The 18,716-nt window shown below is 30.8% G+C and overlaps 1 protein-coding gene across 2 annotated transcripts; it reads right to left on the bottom strand.

Moving 5' to 3' along the window:
• Window positions 1–5,784: 5,784 nt before the first annotated feature.
• On the bottom strand, window positions 5,785–14,340 carry LOC120080784. Of its 2 annotated transcripts, none has more exons than XM_039035411.1 (3): window positions 14,112–14,340; window positions 7,005–7,782; window positions 5,785–6,132 (listed from the first exon to the last, which is right to left on the bottom strand). In XM_039035411.1, exons 2-3 carry the CDS (start codon window positions 7,749–7,751, stop codon window positions 6,022–6,024), a joined length of 858 nt encoding a protein of 285 aa, XP_038891339.1. In that variant the 5' UTR covers window positions 7,752–7,782; window positions 14,112–14,340; the 3' UTR covers window positions 5,785–6,021. The 2 variants fall into 2 exon arrangements, with proteins under 2 accessions (XP_038891339.1, XP_038891341.1); XM_039035413.1 differs by lacking the exon at window positions 14,112–14,340 and adding an exon at window positions 9,112–9,332 and having other exon boundaries at window positions 5,988–6,132.
• Between the last annotated feature and the right edge of the window lie 4,376 nt (window positions 14,341–18,716).

Below are 18,716 nucleotides of genomic sequence, written 5' to 3'. Positions count from 1 at the left end.
AACAATTGAACTTTTAATCAAAATTTAAAAACAAAAAGTGTTTAGCAAAATAAAAAAAAAAAAAAAAAAACTTGTAGATGAAAGTGAAGTTTATAAATTAAATTTTTAAAAGTCAATTAAAGACTTAAATTTTTGTTTTTCTTTTTTAATTTTTTAAATATTAATCAAAAGTGACATGTTTGGGTATTCAATAATCATATTTCTAAGGTTTCATTTCATTACTATGTAGGTGTAGTCAAAGTAATTGTCCAATAAGATTTTATCATAAGGTCATTTTTAAAAATTAGTTGCTTTTTATTTTTTTTTCTTATGTCTGGAGATGCATATGATTAGATGTAGCTTAACTTACACCTAATCATTACCTTAATCACTAAAAAAAATTATAACATTGAGAGATAGCCTTTTCTAAAATGAGGGATAAATTCAATAATAATGTATTTTTTAAAAGTAATAACAAAAATAGGGTATATAGGAAAGGAATTATAAAGGTAACGTGGAGGAAAAAAATATTGACAAAAATAGGGTAGCAAAATCGTGTAGCCAGTACACGATTTTTATGTCAACAGACGATTTTTTTTTATTTAAGTGGATACAAAGGGATTAAAATAGATTTAGCCTTCACTTGTGCATAGAAATTTGATTCAATTTTTTATTTACCGTAAGCCTTTAAAAATTTGAATTTTAATTCTCTGAAAAAGAAAAAAAAAAAAAAAAAAAAAAAAAAAAACTAAAAACTAAAAAAGAAATTGGGAGAAAATGTGAAAAAAAATAAAAATAAATTTAGTCTTAATTCGTGGCTAGAAATTCGATTCAATTTTTATTTTATTGTAGATCTTTAAAAATTTGAATTTTACATTAAAAAATTCTCCGAAAATACAAAAAAAAAACACTAAAAGAATAAAAGAAGAAGAAAGAAGTTGAGGGAAAATTTGAAAAAAAAAAGATTTAATCTTAATTCGTGGCTACAAATTTGATTCAATTTTATTTTACTATAGGCATTTGAAAATTTGAATTTCACAATAAAATATTTTCCGAAGATTCAAAACACAGAAATATAAGAAGAAGTTGGGATAAAATGTGAAAAAAAAATTAGCCTTAATTCGTGGCTGGCCTTAAATCGTGGATGGGTGCACGATTTAGCCTTAAATCGTGCACTATGTACTGACTCAAAACTTGTGGACCCCGTCCACGATTTCACAACCCTATTTTGTCAATAGTTTCAAACCCACCCTATTTTTATCAATAATATTAAAATAACATTATTTTTTTTAAAATTCTAAAATGAGCTATGAAATGAAATGGAAAAAAAGAGGGGGAAATGAAAAATTTTGTAAACGCGCGTGGGGTTGATGAGGAAGGGAAAAAATTGAAATTGTCATCTCCTCCCTCTTGGAAAATTTGTACGGATGACCCAAAAATTGGGCCCAAAATGTCAAATGATCATTTTTTAAAAAATAATGTCAATTGACTCTCTACTGACATCATCACCATACCAAATTATGTAAATTGCCCTTATACCGGCCTCACGAGGTAAATCTAGCTCTCTTTTGATTAAACGCTCTCGCTCTCGCTCTCTCTCACTTGAAATTTCCTGATTTGATGTGATTGCTCGTCAGTGTACTGTTGATTTGACAAAATGTCACGACAGAAGCCTCAAATCAAATGAATAATACCTAAACACAATACAATGGTGATTTCTTTAAACTCTAAACTCCATTTCAAAGGTGATTACTTCTCTGGTTTTCGATGGTGTTGAATGGAGATTTTTCGAACGGGGATTTCCAAGATGAGGCTTTCTTAGAAAGGAACAGCTTTTTCAGAAAGGTGAATTATTTTGAGTCTGTTTAATTATTTTTTATGTGTTATTTTTGGAAATGTAGCATTACGAAATTTTGTATTGGGAGAGAGTAGAAAGAGGAAGAGTAAGAGAGAGAGCGAGATTTTGAGAGAGCAGGATTATGAGAGAGAGCGAGATTATGAGAGAGAGCGAGATTACGAGAGAGAGCGAGATTACGAGAGAGAGCGAGATTTTGAGAGAGCGAGATTGAGAGAGCAAGAGTGAGATTGAGAGAACGAGATTTTGAGAGAGTGTGAGAGTACACTTCAATTGCTTGTACAACTTAATGACAAATGTTCTCTTGCTTTGTAGGATGACAGAAAAGTGTCTATTTATTCGATTTGGAGGTGATTGAGATGAGAATGAAAGTGCGTATATTGGGGGACTGTTGAAAGGAATCATTGTGCCCCCTACATTGAATTATGAGAACTTAAATCTCGTATTTACAAGGCTACAAAAGTCAGTTCTTCAGAGTTTGATCTTATCCTGAAAGTTAAATATAATCTTGAATTTGAAGCCCCTCCATAATGCATAATAGATGATGATGATGTCACTTCCTTCTTTTTCGAGAAGAGCTTAGTAGACTTCAGATAGCTGTAATGTCGAAGTCTAAACAGGACGAAAGGGTCGAATGGGGTTTGGAAATATAAGTTATGATGATATGGTTGTGGACAGACAATACGAGGAATCGTATCAGTTTAGTCGGGAAGAGGATGATATTTCATTGTCTACCAACACTGATATTCCATTGTAACAAAAAACAATAACTTCATACTCTCTCAATCTTCATACTTGTAACAAAAATGGATAAGAAATACTCTCTCAATCTCACTCTCTCTCACAATCTCGCTCTCTCTAAACATCTCGCTCTCTCTCACAATCTCGCTCTCTTTGAACATCTTGCTCTCTCAATCTTGCTCTCTCTCACAATCTCGTTCTCCATGAATCTTGCTCTCTTGCTTGGTTACTACCTATGCAGAGCGTGCTAAACGATCGTGTACTTCAGGCTTCATCGCTTAGTAAAGGTACATGATCGTACACTAATAACTAAACGATCATTTGGATTTGTCTAGACGATCATATAATAAAGCTAAACGATCGTTTAACTCTGGGAGCGCTGGTAAACTAAACGATCATTTGGATTTGTCTAGACGATCGTATAGTAAAGCGAAATGATCGTTTAACTTTGGGAGCGCGGGTAAACTAAATGATCGTTTGGATTTGTCAAGACGATCGTATAGTAAAGAGTTTGTTTTATTGTCTAGACGATCGCGGGGTGTTTTAAGGCAATTTTACCCAGTTCATCAACTCTCTAGATCTTTCTCTCTCTGAATCTCGCTCTCTCTCACAATCTTGCCCTCTCTCAATCTCGCTCTCTCTGAACATCTCGGTCTCTCAATCTCGCTTTCTCTGAACATCTCGTTCTCTCTCACAATCTTGCTCTCTCTCAACATCTCGCTCTCTCAATTTTTGAACTTTGAACCTTGAACCATATAATGTTCTAAGCTCAGTTATGCATGTTCTGATAAAATTCTGATATTGAACTTTGAACTTTGAACCTACATAAAAAATACATGTTCAATTATACAATGAAAAGAGCAGTAGCTCCATTATACATAAAAAAATGCACGTTTTGATAAAATTCTGATATTTAACTTTGAACTTTGAACTTTCATAAAAAATACATGTTCAATTATACAATGAATGTTTTTACATACATAAAAAATAAATGAATGTTTTTACATACATAAAAATACAATAAAAAATACATGCTCTATACATATAAAAAAATGGAGTGTTTGCCCATAGTTGACATGCTAATTGCATCCTATACTCACTCATCTTCTCCTGAGTGATTACGAATGGATCCACACCAGTCATCAGGTGTTTCAGTAGTTTGATTGCAAAGATGCCACAATTAAGCGACCCGTGTTATATGTCAGCGTTCATAGGTCGCGAGATTTTCCAATGGGCTGTGGATAGGTCCAGCTTCGATCGATCCACGTCATAGTAGTGAAGTAGGGATGGTACTGTAACCGTCAATAGCTCTAGTCAATTCATCAACTTTGTCATTGATGTGTATGACGGAAGTGAATCGAACACAAATATGTGACCTCTGTTAATGTCCATTGCAAGGACCATCCAGTGGTCGTTGATATTCATCACCGTATAAATGAAATCCACATCTGCCCATTTGACATCGAATTTACCGGTGACGTAGTCCTTATACGTGTCTTCATCTTCCCATGCTAGGGTAGCCTTCAGAAGTGACTTATTATTTATTCGTTTAAATACCTCGCCACGAGCATTAAGGTGACTCTATCAAATAAAATGAGAAGTTAAGTAAAGAAGTAAAGACCAGGAAACTTAACGAAATGAGAAGTTAAGAAACGAAATATCAAAATTTACCGTTACACCAATTGACAAGATGGTGAACTTGTGCATGCACATGTCGAGCTGGGTATAAAATTACCTTTCATAAAATAAATATAAATATTTATGATCTGCACAAAAAATTAATATGTCAGTAAAAGTACAAGATATCCAACATGTAAAGATGTAAAGACTAGGACACTTACATCGCACTCGACCAATGAATTTGGTGTAATCAATTCATTGAAGAATTGCTTGGCGAGTGGTTTAAAGGAGTTCTCTCGAACCTCGTTGTCTGTATTGTTTCGTCCAAGATCCAACCCATCATTTTTGTCAGGATATTGTGTGGAACATCGTGTGGTATGTTATATTTGACGATCGATCTGGATATTGACGTAGTTACACCTGGGAGAGGATGTTTAACTACACTTTTCTTCTTTACTTGGGCTGGGGGTGTATATTTATCAACAGGTTTTCTCTTACGACTAATTCGTCGAGATTCCTACATAAACAGATAATAAAACTTTACTCATCAAGAAATATAAAATATAAACAAAGATTACTGATCAATAAATTACTCACCAGTGGAACTCTTTCTGTGGTCGTAACAATCTCAGAAGTGTCGGCCTCTGGGATGCCAGACATGTCAGCCTCTGTATGTGGCATAGTGAGTAAGGCAGACATGTCGGGCTCTGTTTGTGGGACGTCGGCCTGTATAAGTTCGACATCAATTGGTGATGTCAAGGCAGTAGTGGTATCAGGCTGTACAGGGGGTGGGAGTAGGTGAAGTGGTGGTATCAGGCTGTAGAGGGGGATGGGGATGGGAGTGTCAGAGGCAGTTGCAGTCGTATCGGGATCCCGAGATGGGATGGGTGATCTGGTCGTCTCCTCATTCACCGTGGAACCTTTTAATTAGTAAAGTAAAATGGTGAGTTCACGAACACGTAAAAACTAAACACATAAAGACATAAAATGATGCAAACCTTGCACATAAACTGCAACAATGACAGGATGGTCGATAATTGCCCTTTCATGTCAATCATGTTTTTCACCATACTGGATACACGACTATCTAAACCTGATATACGACCATCCAACCTTGATAGTGAGTTGTCAATGGACCGCAGGTACGAATAAATAGACTCGTCGGGATTGGCTCCCTCCTTGCGGCGAGCAGCACACTCAGGACACTCCTCATCCATAAGTCGCTCTCTACCGGAGTCCGCAAGATAGACATCAACTTTATAGTAGAAAGTTCTAAATAAATTGTGAATATTTTTAAATATTTTTTTATATTTAAAAGCCCCATTTTTCTATTAAAAAAATCCTAACGACTATGAATAGTTTAAATTAAACAATTAATTTCTAACTAAATTTTTATATGATTAATTCTATACGAACAATTTTAAACTAAAAAAAACATTATTCATGGGAGAAAGAAAAAATTACCAATCAAATTATTCATATACCTATATAATCTAAATTTATAATTCAAACATATGATAATCATTATCTTTGGCTATCAAGCAGAATTTATTGAAAAATAAAAATAAAAAAAAAGATTGAGATGAGTATTATATGATAACAATAATAATAAGATAACATTACATTAACTACTATAATAATTGTCATAGTAGTATTTGAGTAATTTCGAAGTCTATAGTTTAGTTCCATACGTAGTTTGGTTCTCCTTCAACTATTAAAAAAGGAAAAAAAAAAAAAAAAAACTTACATGAAAGAGAGAGTAGACTCATAGAGTAAGGAGTGTTCAAACAAATTGATCAAAAAACACAATGCACTAATTTAAGTGATTATGGTCTTTCATCATCATTATAATTATCAATAATTTGTCGCTCTCTCCTAAGAAATACATCTGTGAGAACCATCTTTGACTGCAGAGCCGCCCTTAGTAATTCCACTCCCTACAAAAAAAATATAAAAATAAAATAAAAAAATAAAAAAAATTCATTATTCACTATTTCCACCTTCAAATTTCTTCCTTTGTTATCTATTTTTTCACTAATGATTTAAAAAACCAAGCAAAAAATTGAGAACTAAAAAAAAATAACTTTCGAAAAGTTGTTTTTGTTTTTGGAATTCGACTAAGAATTCAATTATCGTACTTAAAAAGATGCAAATGATTATAAGAAATGCGAATGAAATAAGTTTAATTAAAAAAAACAAAAACTAAAAGTCAAATTATTACCAAACGGAGGCTTAAACAATCACACTTGTTATATCAAGAATATACGATAACTCTTTTACTCATGGTTTGGAAAAAAAAAATTGGCATTGAAAAAAATAGAAACTTTAGCATCATTCGACAACTATTTGATTTTATATTTGAAAATTATTAAATATTAAACTTACAAACACTAATTCCAAACTATTGACCTCTGTTATTTAAAAAAAAAAAAAGGTTTTATCATCTATTTTCTAACCATGTTTTTCAAATCCAACAACCAAATTTTGAAAACTAAAAAAATAAGAAGAAAAGGATAATGACTCACATATTTAAGAAAATCATACTTATAAAAGAATTTGAGAGAAAACCAAGAAAATAAGCATAAATTTCTAAACCAAACCTTAATTCTATCATTTAGAAAGTTCATTTTTTTTTTTTCAGAAAATGATAAATTAGAAACAGTTACCAAAATTATTATTTCCAAAAGTTTTCCATTTTTTTTAGAAAATGAAAACTTAGAAACATAATTAGTTGTTACCAAATACTCCTTAAAACGTTAACCAACCCTAAATCGAAAAAGTGGACATATATATTATATATATATATTACCTCATCAACATTCAAAGTGATAACTTTCTCCTCCAAGGTATATGCATCCTTGATATTGAACTTTCTAAAAAGGGAAACTATGGAGAAGTCAGAAATATGCTTCACAGTTAGATCATCCATCACAATGTAAGTTGCCAATCCCTTCACAAATCCCACTTTTAATCCACCACCACCACTGCTACTACTTGCTTCGCACCTCGTGCTTCCACTTTCAATTGGAGTACTTGAACAGCCAATAGAACTAAATCCCGAACTAAGAGAACCAAGACTGAATGAACTAGGAGGAATAGTACTGAAACAAAAACTCGAAGTACTTGAAGCTGCACCAAATAAACTGCAACTATCACTCAAAGTAGTTGAATGAGCTCCAAATGAACTACAACCATGACTCCAAGTACTTGAATTAGGAGCATTATCACCAATTGAACTACTAGAGGTTTGATCAATAATATAAGGCAAAAGCTTGGTGGAACAATTGAGTGAGACTTTGGGTCTCAATAGGGTTTCTTTGCTTTGCCTTGGTTTAATAAAACATGTCTCGTTTAATGTTTCTATACTTTCGTATAGGTTTCCCAAGCAACCAATCATGTGTTGTTTAGTCAACAACCTAATTACAGCCCCAAGTGGAAGTGAAAGTAGATTGAAAAGAAAATCTATGAAATCTTTGTCTGCTTCACCATAAAGAACACTTCTTTTTTCTGTGTCTATTAAAAGCTTCAATCTCACGTTAGTTGTTTGTTGTGCCATTTTGATCTGTGCCAACCTCTTTAATTTCAAGCTGCAAAGCAAAGCTTTTCTTTAAGTTTAATTCACAAATTGTAACTACGTTGTTTTTATCAACTAATATGTAATGCATATATGTTTTGGTTAAAAAACACATTTGATCCATGATGCATAAATTTTAATCGGTAACTATTTCTAAATATAATTTTAAAATTGTAACACTTTAGGCCCTCTTAAGTAACTATTTAGTTTTTTTTTTTTTTTTTTTTTTTTTTTAAATTAAGTCTACAAACACTTTTACCATCTTTGGATTTCTTGTTTTGCTATCTGCTTTTCACTCGCTGAATTTTGAAAACTAAAAAAGTAGATACCGTTTGGTAACTATTTGTTGTTTGATTTTTTTGTTTTTGAAAATTAAGTTTAGACACACTATTTTCAACTCCAAATTTCTTCTGTGTTATCTATTTATTACTAGATTTAAAAAATCAAACCAAATTTTAAAAACTAGAAAAAAAAATGACTTTTAAAAACTTGTTTTTGTTTTTGAAATTTGACTAAGAATTCAATTATTGTATTTAAGAAAGATGCAAATTATTATAAGAATAATTAAGAATGAAGAGAAAATAGATTTACTTTTCAAAAGACCAAAAATAAAAAATAAAATAATTATCAAACAGAGTTATAGTTTTTAAAAATTTGTTTTGTTATTGGAGTTTGGCTAAGAATTCAACTCTTATACTCAAGAAAGATGTATACCATTATATGAAAATATAAGAAAATAGGCTCAATCTAAAAAAAATAAGGAAAAAAAAAACAAAAAATAAAATAGTTACTAAAATCAACTTAGTCATTGAACTAATAAGCAACAATTGAGAAAGTTTGGAAATTCATTTTTCTTTGTTTTCTTTTTAAATATTGGCCAGCCTGTTCACTCTTGTTTATTATTATGCCTTTCTTTTTCAAATGGTTTTTTTTATCTCTTCGTTACCGCAGATAACTTTTTAATTTGGACTAAGTTCTCCCTTTTTATGGTAAAGAGGCCAATCAGCCACAATATTTTGAGGTTACATAATATTTAGCTATATTTTAATATTACTTATGTACTTACAATTCATTCCGATACAATGTACACTGAAATTTCATTCCATACGTATTTTGTTTTGAGTACACTGACCAATATAGTATTTTAATTTAAATTATACTTTTTTATAAAATTTAGGAGCTAAATTGTTATCGATTCAAAAAAAAAGTTGTCTGAAATAACTTTTTTAAGTTTTCACATTACAAAACTAACACTCTTTTTTAAAATTCGCTAGAATAGTTTTTCTCGATTTATTTCGCCCGAGATCGACAACCAAGACTTAGTTAAAAAAAATAAAATTACTTTTGAAGGCAGTAGATCTTGTTCAACGCCGTATTGTTTGCAGAAAGTCCTTAATTCCTTTCGATACTATTTTGGCTCTGATACCATTTTGAGTTTTTTTTTTTTTTTTATGAAAAGCTGAGCTTGAAGGCTCTGATACCATTTTGGGTCGAGATCGAGTGCTACTTATAGAATTGTTATTAGGTCTCTGCCTACTAGCAATTTCGATAAGATTTCAACACGTGTCCCACCAAATAAAGATTGCATAATTGAAAAATTCCAAAGGTGGCTGAAAGGACAAGACCCCTGACTGGCATTTTATCTTTTGGAATCTTTCTTTTTTAAAAAAGATAAGATTACGATAAGATTTGTAGATGGGACAGAACCCTCACTTGACCTTATCTCATCATAATGGGAAAAGTAATAATAAAGTAATAAAGTATAAAGCAATAAAGCAATAAAGGTAGATAGATGAGATATGTGCCCATTATCTTCAAGTATGCTTGATAAGATCATCAGTTGATAGCTATTGATAATGTCACCCAGTTTCTCCTGAATGGCCTTGATTGGAACGATTATTGAATATATCTACCGTATCAACTCTTTTGAGACTACGATCTAGGGTCTTACTCCTTCGGTTACCCCGCCTACTTTGGTTGCCCAACGTTATCCTTATGAGTTAATGAGATATTATAGTCATTTCTCTCACAATAAACTGTCCGAGCTTTCCAATCTTCAGTTAACCGCTGTGGTCGGTGGGTGGTTAATCCACTTCAGAAATATACTATCTCCATCTTCTCTGCCTCAAATGTAGGTTTTTTGAACGACAATAATAATTGCAGACTGATTACACACCTTTGTACAAAAGCGATTTAAATAATTTACATAATTTTAAATTTAAATAAATATTTGAGTCACCATTTCTTAGACTAATTTGGCTATGAGTCTAAGAACGGGTCGTTGATGTCGTAATCGGCGAAGGGATCATAATCATCTTCGTCATCTTCGACTTCATTATTTACTGATGCAGAAGAATTTGCATCTTCTTAAGTTTCGTCATGATCTGATAACTACCTAACGACTGTATTGAGAACTGAAGTAAATTCATCATGTGATCCTGCTCCAATGAGAGAACTCATGATTGAATTTTTTGCCAAAGTAAATTGTTCATCTTCTTGACGAGATAGATCTTGTAGATGAACATTGACTTTGAACCAATCTTTTAGGTTTGACACTTCTAGGTGAGAGTAGTCAAACTTTTCCAACCACTTGATCCTTAGTGCTTTGCTTAAGGCTTTAAAATTTCCATATGGTCCTAGTTGAAAATTTCAACAAAAGATCCACGAAATTTGAAAATATAATGCAAATTTGAAAAAGATGGTAAGACCTTTGGACTTCTACTAGGAAGATTTCTTTTGATAGTTCGAAATAGTTCCACCATGTTTGAAACCAATTTGGAAAATGCATTTTGTAAGCTTGCTTACAAAATGTCACAAACCAAGAATGGTTGTATGCTTGAAACCATAAAATATTATACCATGCTCGCATGTAGTCATTGTATGTATATGTTTGAGGTTTAAAGAGTTTTGAGATTTCTTTGCTACAAACATCCCTTGATTCCAGTAGGATGGAGTTAACACTTTGAATATTCTCAATTAAGTTTTTTCATCCATTCTTATCCAATTGAAAAAGCTTATCTAATTGTGAAAATCGATGCATCTGACATTGGTTATGGTGACATTCTCAAGCAAGGAATTAACGGAAGAGAAATAATAGTCCGTTATTATTCTGGAGTTTGGAATGATGCTCAAAAGAACTATTCCACAGTAAAAAAAAGAGATTTTCACAATAGTAAATTGCATTCAAAAGTTCTAGGGAGATTGTGTTCAAAAAACGTATACTCAAAATTGAGAATATTCAAAGTGCAAACTCCATCCTACTAGAATCAAGGGATGTTTGTAGCAAAGAAATTCTCAAAACCCTTCAAACCTCAAACATATACATATCGTGACTACATGCGAGCATTGTATAACATTTTCTGGTTTCAAGCATACAACAATTCTTGGTTTGTGACACTTTGTAAGCAAGCTTACAAAATGCATTTTCCAAATTGGTTTCAAACATAGCAGAACTATTTCAGACTATCAGAAGAAATCTTCCCAGTAGAAGTCCAAAGATCTTACCACATTTTTCAAAATAGCATCTACGTGTCTCCCCTTTCAAAGACGTTTAGATTTGCATTTTATTTTCAAATTCCGTAGATCTTTTGTTGAAATTTCTAACTAGGATCATATGGCAATTTTAAAACTTTAAGCAAAGCACTAAGGATCAAATGGTGGGAAAAGTTTGACTACTCTCACCTAGAAACGTCAAAGCTAAAAGATTGGTTCAAAGTCAATGTTTATCTACAAGAAATATCTCGTCAAAAAGATGAACAATTTACTTTGGCAAAAAATTTAATCATAAGTTCTCTCGCTGGAGCAGGATCACACGCTGATTTTACTTCAGTTCTCAATACAGTCGTCAGGCAGTTATCAGACCATGACGAAACTCAAGAAGATGCAAATTCTTCTGCATCAGTAAATAATGAAGTTGAAGATGATGAAGATGATTATGATCCCTTCACCGATTATGACATCAACGACCCATTCTTAGACTCAGCCAAATTAGTCTAAGAAATGATGACTCAAATGTTTATTTAAATTTAAAATTATGTACGTTATTTAAATCACTTTTGTACAAAGGCGTGTAATCAACATGCAATTATTATCGCCATTCAAAAGAACCTACATTTGAGGCAGAGATGATGGAGATAGTATGTTTCTGAAGTGGATTAAAAAGTCACCGGCCAGAGCGGTTATCTGAAGATTGGAAAGCTCAAACAGTTCACTGTGAGAGAAATAACTATAATATCCCATTAACTCATAAGGATTATGTTGGACAATCAAAGTAGGTGGGGTAGAGGAAGGAGTAAGACCCTGGATCATAATCTCAAAAGATTTGATACGTAGATATATTCAATAGTCGTTCCAATCAAGGCCATTCAGGAGAAACTGGGCGACATCATCAATAGCTATAACTGAAGATCTTATCCAGCGTGCTTGAAGATAATGCAGACATATCCCATCTATCTACCTTTATTGCTTTATTGCTTTGTGCTTTATTGCTTTATTACTACTTTTCCCATTATGATGAGATAAGGTCAATTGGGGTCCTGTCCCACCGACAAATCTTATTGTAATCTTATCTTTTCAAAAAATAAAGATTCCAAAAGATAAAATGCCAGTCAGGGTCTTGTACTATCAGCCACCTTTGAAAATTTTCAATTATATAATCTTCATTTGTTGGGACGATATTTAAATATTGTTTTAAATATTAATTACCTAAATAGGATCCATGTGTGAAATATGTGATTAATTAAATTAATATTTGATATTAAATTATTATTTATTTAATTAATTATTTAAATTAAATCAATTTCAATTTAACAAATTCAATGTGAGAAATTGAATTTTGTATTATATTTAATTTAATTGTAAATTAAATATAATTTAGAAAATGGAAATTGAAAATTGGTTTATGTAGTGGTTTTTTTCCAACTTTGGTGGATTTATCCATCTTTGAATACCTAGCTCTTCATGTGAATGCCATTTGAAGTGACAATGACTGATATTTACGGTGCTTGCATGTTTTAGTTACATAAAAGCTTTCAATTTCTGAGATTGAAAAAAAGTATTATTTCTTTCAATTTGATATAGTTACAAAAAAGTATCATTTGAAGTGACAATCAACTTTTTCTAACCTGATGACATGGTGAGATTTGCTAATTCTTTTATGTAATCTTTCTGAATCTCATATCAAATGTTATATTATTTTCAATTTTCGATTTTGTTTACTAAATATTATATCAATTTATTACGTAATCTTTAAAAAAAATTTAGCATAATTTATTTTTTCACAATTGTATGAATTTTCCAAATTCCAAATGGGTTTTCCAATTATCAAAATAGGTTTTTTTAAAAGAAAAAAATTGATTCAACATTTTTAAATTTTGGGAAATATCAAACTTTTCAAAAAATTAGGTAAGATTTGGGATATATATAGAATTTCGTTGTTAATCCTATTCGAGATTCCACTGAAAGCTCAAATATATGAATTTTGGTGTTAACTATGTTCGGTATTTCACCGAGAAAGCTCATATGTATAAAATCTCAGTGTTATTTTGTCTAGGATTAGCATCGAGATGCACATAATCTTGGAATATAATCTGGCAAGATATATTGAGAATGCTCCAAACAATCAATAAGTTGGAAAAAGTTGATTTTTTAACTAAAATCTCGTGGTCGATCTCGTCGAGATGGACTGAAAAAATTATTTTTACGAGTTTCCAAAAAAATGTACTAGTTTTGTAAAGTGAAAATATTACCGTACTATTTCTGACCATTTCCCTTTAGACTTTTTTTATGCATCCTAAACTACCCTCAATTACCTTATGATTTTGTTTTCAAAATTTTATAACAAATTTTCTAAATTAAAAGAATAATAACTTTTAAAAATTTATTCTTTTTAATAATTTGATTAAGAATTTGTTACCGGTAAATATAAAAAATGTTGAGAAAATGATCACCATCTTAAGGAATCAAATGATTATAAAAAAAAAATAATATAAATTATAAAAGTTTCTCTAAGAAAATTTCTAATTAGAGACAGTAATCGAACCATAATCGTGTTTCACACCCTAATTATATACAAAATAAATCAAACATGTTTTTAAAAAATATAGAAGAAGAATATACCATGTGGCAATTATGATGGGACAATTAGATAAAATACAGAGCAATGATAATGAATGTAGTATGTGATGCATAAAAAAAATTTCCAAAAAATCTGCCTATTTATGACTAAAACCATAGTAATGGTATATATATCCCACAAAAATTTAAGATGAAGAGGATTCAGCCTTGAAAAAAAGAATAGATAAGAAAGTAAGATTAATAGAAGAGAGAATGAAAGTTACTTACCTTAGAGTCTAATTAGCAACAGCAGATTGTCTTGAAAGGTTGAGATCAGATGAGAAAAAAACTATTCAAGTTCAAGACTGAGGTTGAGAGAGAGTTAGATCAGTATCAGAGAGAGAAGCAGAGCAACAATGTAGGAAATTTTAATTTAAAGAAAGAAAAAGAGTCTTCTTTTCTTTTCTATCTTTTTCATACTTTGCTTTGCTTTCTTTCTTTCTTTTCATTGCTTTCTTGAAACTTTAAAAAGCCTAAAATACAGAGCTCAATTATTTGTACCCATCCATTGAGGGGTCTTGGCTTACTTAACAAGGTTACTAAGTTAAAAGAGCTAATATATTGGAATTTGTAAGTTTTTGTTTAAAGTCGGGAAAAAAAATCTATCTAGTGGTACTCTCGTTCATTATTTGACACATCATTAATTGATATTAATTTATTACTTATTTATTTCATGGACCCCTCTAACTCTTAAATGATACTTTTGTGTCAATGATTAGTGGAGGTAGGTAATACTATAAATTTTCTCTTGAGGTTGTAAAATGAAATTCTTCGATAAGTCTACAAAATAAAGAAAATGAGTGTTCACATGAGCTTTCTAAATAAACGTGTTTATGTAGATTTAATGCGGATGTGGTTCAATCTCTATTACTTGATCCTTTAAGTTGAATGTATACGTTTGATGTATGGAATTAGAGTGCGTGATGCTCTTGAAATTGAAGTCTTAGAAGAATGTTTATATCTATAGGTGATTCAGTCTTCAAGAGCTAGGGAGTCTTCTATACTAGAAAATTCTCTCAGGACTTTCTGGAGTCTAAAATTTTTAATCCTAAAAAATAAAGAGAACTCATTTTCTAGAGTTCTCAGATAGCCCTCATGGACTTGGACTTAGTGGGTCCATGGACCTAGCCCTTTAACTAAATTAATTGGATTTGAGTCTTATTTGACATCTAGACTAAATTAAGTTTATTTATTGGCTCAAATTGGACTTTATCCCAAATAATAATATCGAATTAAACCAAAATAATTTTATTTAATCAAATAGTCATGATGGAAACAAGTGACATCATCGAGATTTGTCAATTTATGTCTCCAATTTCAAGTTAGGATACATATCAACCTTTAATTGGTCCCAAATTTGACGATTTGTAATTTCATGAAGTGGTGATTTGTGACTGGTCTAAAATTTCTCATTCAACAAATGTCACATTTATGCACGGGTTTGAGTGGACGAATCTCGAAAAAGATAAAATTGAAATCATAATACAAATTGTTTCTTCTTGACTTTTACTTTATTTTATGGGTCAGTTTAATCAAATTATGAATTTGGTATATAAGTTTAATTTGATTTTTGTTTTTTTTTAATTGACATACATTTTTAGGCCAACTTATCAAAACATGAATTTGAATCGTCGTTTTTTTTTTTTAACATGAAACTTTAATTTGAATTTAAGTAGAATTTATGTTCTACCTAATTCAAAATTTGCATTTGAAGCATAATTGAACTTTTATCAAAGATGTTTGAGTTAAATTTAGATAAAATTTGGAGATGAATTTGAATTTCTCTCAATTTTTCTTTGGGATGAAAATTGGATTATGGTCAAATTTTAATTTAAAATAAACTTGGGGTATCATTCACAATTTAATTTGAGTTGAAGATAAATGTCTATGCTTTGATGGTTGAATATGGGACAAAATTTTGAACATGACCAAATTTTAATTTGAGATGACTTTGAAGTTCTATCCGCAATTTAATTTGACATGAAGATAAAAACCTAAGTTTGGATGATTTGAATTTGAAATAAAAATTAGAATATGACCAAATTTTAATTTGAGATGAATTTGAGGTTTTATCTGTAATTTAATTTGACACGAAGATAAAAAGCCAAAGTTTGATGATTTAAATTTGATATAAAGTTTGAAATATAGCCAAATTTTAATTTGAGATGAATATGAGGTTTTATGCACAATTTATTTTGATTTGAGGATAAAAGCCTAATTTAAAAAAAATTAAATAATGTGGACTAGAAATAAATTTTAGAATATGCTCTAAATTCGAATTTGAATTGAATGGATTTTGATATCTCTAACACTTGATTTTAGGCTAATCCATTTGAATCATCATAAATCTTAAATTTAAATTTAAAAGATAAGATATTTTATTTTAAATCTAATAAAAAAATGAGAAAAGCGTTTGGTTCGTAATTCATTTTAAGTTTTATATTTTCAAAAACAAAAAATATAAGGAAAACTATTAAAAAGTGTTTGGTATATTTATTTTCAAAAAATGATTTTCCAAAAAAACGCTTAAAATAACCCATTTTCAAAAACAATAAATTGTCTTTTTCTTTTCTTTTTTTTTTTTTTCAAAATTTGTTTTAAAAGATTGTGAACACAAAATACACTTGACATATTTATGCCAAACTACATAAATTACAGATTGAATATTATAATATTTTTCTTTAGAACCGAGACGATTGCTTCTATCTACAAAGTGTATCTCTTATCCATTTTAGTAAAGAGTTTTGTTATCGTTACATATATGAAGGAATATAAATATACCACTAATTTAAATGGTGCAACATCTTATCAACATTAATCTTACAAATTTGTAAGATTTTCCTTTTTGATTTTCTTTTATCTTGATGGAATAGTAATTATTTATATTATTTTCTCATGAGTAACTTTTTATTCTCATACACTTACATTTTCACAAATCAAAAAAATTTTCTTCTTCATATTTTTATTATAATAACAAAACAAGTAAATTATTATTTTTAATTATCTAGAATAATTAGTTTTATCGAACACAAATTAATGTTCTCTCGCATTTTCAAATTCACGAAATACAAATTTTAAATTTTGAATTCAAATTTTAAAATTTTAATTTGGAATCAAGCGTGTTTTTGGATATTGTAAAAAAGAAAATTTATTTTTGTTTTCAACTCATTCTTTGTTTTCGAAAACAAATTTTCGATCATAAATCAAACGGAAGTAAGACTTTCACATGAAATCTAAATTAAATTAAGATTTGAATCTAGAATTAACCTCTATAAATAGGGTCAACCATACTTTCTTCTCCACTTATTTTTTTCCATCTCATTTTCCTTCATTTCTCTCTCTCTCTCTTTTTTTTCCTTTTTTCGTTTCTTTTCTTTTTTCTCCTTTTTTTTCTTTGTTTTCCCTTTCTTCTTTCGTTTTTTTTTTCTTTTTTTCTTTTTTTCTTATTCTTTTTTTTCTTCCTTTTTTGTTTCTTCTTTTCTTCTTTCTTTTCTTCTTTCTTTTTTTTTTCTTTATCTTTTCCAAATTTTCTCTTTTTTATCATTTGGGATTTTGTATACTTTTTTTTACTAACCCTATTGCTTTTTTCTTTACAAGAATTAAAGTTACTGGTTAGTTGCACTTCAAGGGAGTATTTTTTTTACAGCTATAAATGAAATAGACGATGGTTCAATGTTTTGACTTTAGTGTCCATTCGACCTCGATTTTAAAGTTCTGACAGCTTGTTATCAGTGTTCTATCAGTTTTGATCTCGGTGTTCCGTTGGCTTAATCTTAATTCGTGACCTGAGCGTTCCATCGATTTTGGCCGCGGTCTTTGACTTGATCGTTCTGTCGGCTTCGATCTTAGAGGCTTTGATCTTGGTGTTCCGTTAGCTTAATCTTACTCTATGACCTGAACGTCCTATCGACTTTGGCCTCAGTCTTTGACATGAGCATTTCGTCTGCTTCGATCTTAGCGTTATGTTATGATCTTAGTCCACAATCTAAGCATTTTGTCGACTTCAACCTCAGTCCTTGACTTGAATATTTCGCCGGCTTTGATCTCAATGTTCTATTGGCTTCGGTCTCAATGTTTCATTTGGCTTGATCTTAGTCTGCAATCCTAAGCATTTTGTGAGCTTCGACCTTAATCCTTGATGTGAGTGTTCCATTGGCTTCGATCTCAGTGTTCTACCCATTTTGATCTCAGTGTTTTGTTGGCTTGATCTTAGAACCTGAGCGTTCCATCGACTTCAGTCTTGGTCCTTGACTTGAGTGTTCTGTCGGCTTCGATCTCAATGTTTCGTTGACTTGATCTTAATCCGTGACCTGAGTGTTCCATTGGCTTTGGCCTTAGTCCTTGATTTGAGCATTCTATTGGCTTCGATCTCAGTGCTTTATCAATTTTGATCTCAGTGTTCCACTGGCTTGATCTTAGTCCCCGACTTGAGCATTCTGTCAGCTTCGACCTCAATCCTTGACTTAAGCATTCCATCGTCTTCGATCTCAGTGTTCTATTGGCTTTGATCCCAGTGTTCTATCACCATTGACTCAAGTGTTTTATTGGCTTTGACTTGAGTGTTCTATCAGCTTCAAACTTAGTGTTATGTTAGCTTCGATCTCAGTGTTATATTTGTTGGGATTGATGCTCTAAATCTCGTGGTCTTGTAGTTTGTAAATTGTATTTGTACAAACATATTATTTATCTAATAAAATAAGTTGCATTTTATTTAACATTTAGTTGCATTAACCTGAAAACCAATAAACTAAGATCCAAGGTTATTAGATACAACTTAAACATGTATGTGGTCTTGTGTTTATAAGTTTATAAGTATTTTTGTTTATGTTTATG

The sequence above is a fragment of the Benincasa hispida genome, chromosome 7, assembly GCF_009727055.1.
Source record: "Benincasa hispida cultivar B227 chromosome 7, ASM972705v1, whole genome shotgun sequence".
Taxonomy (NCBI): domain Eukaryota; kingdom Viridiplantae; phylum Streptophyta; class Magnoliopsida; order Cucurbitales; family Cucurbitaceae; genus Benincasa; species Benincasa hispida.
The sequence above is the reverse complement of the archived record's forward strand: the minus strand, read 5'-3'. Positions and strand labels throughout refer to the sequence as shown.

Coding starts and splice junctions, on each gene's coding strand:
- LOC120080784 (XM_039035411.1), bottom strand. CDS start 7,751: ATGGCACAACAAACAACTAACGTGAGATTGAAGCTTTTAATAGACACA. Junction 6,133..7,004: donor TCACTTTGAATGTTGATGAG/GTAATATATATA, acceptor TTTTTTTTGTAG/GGAGTGGAATTACTAAGGGC.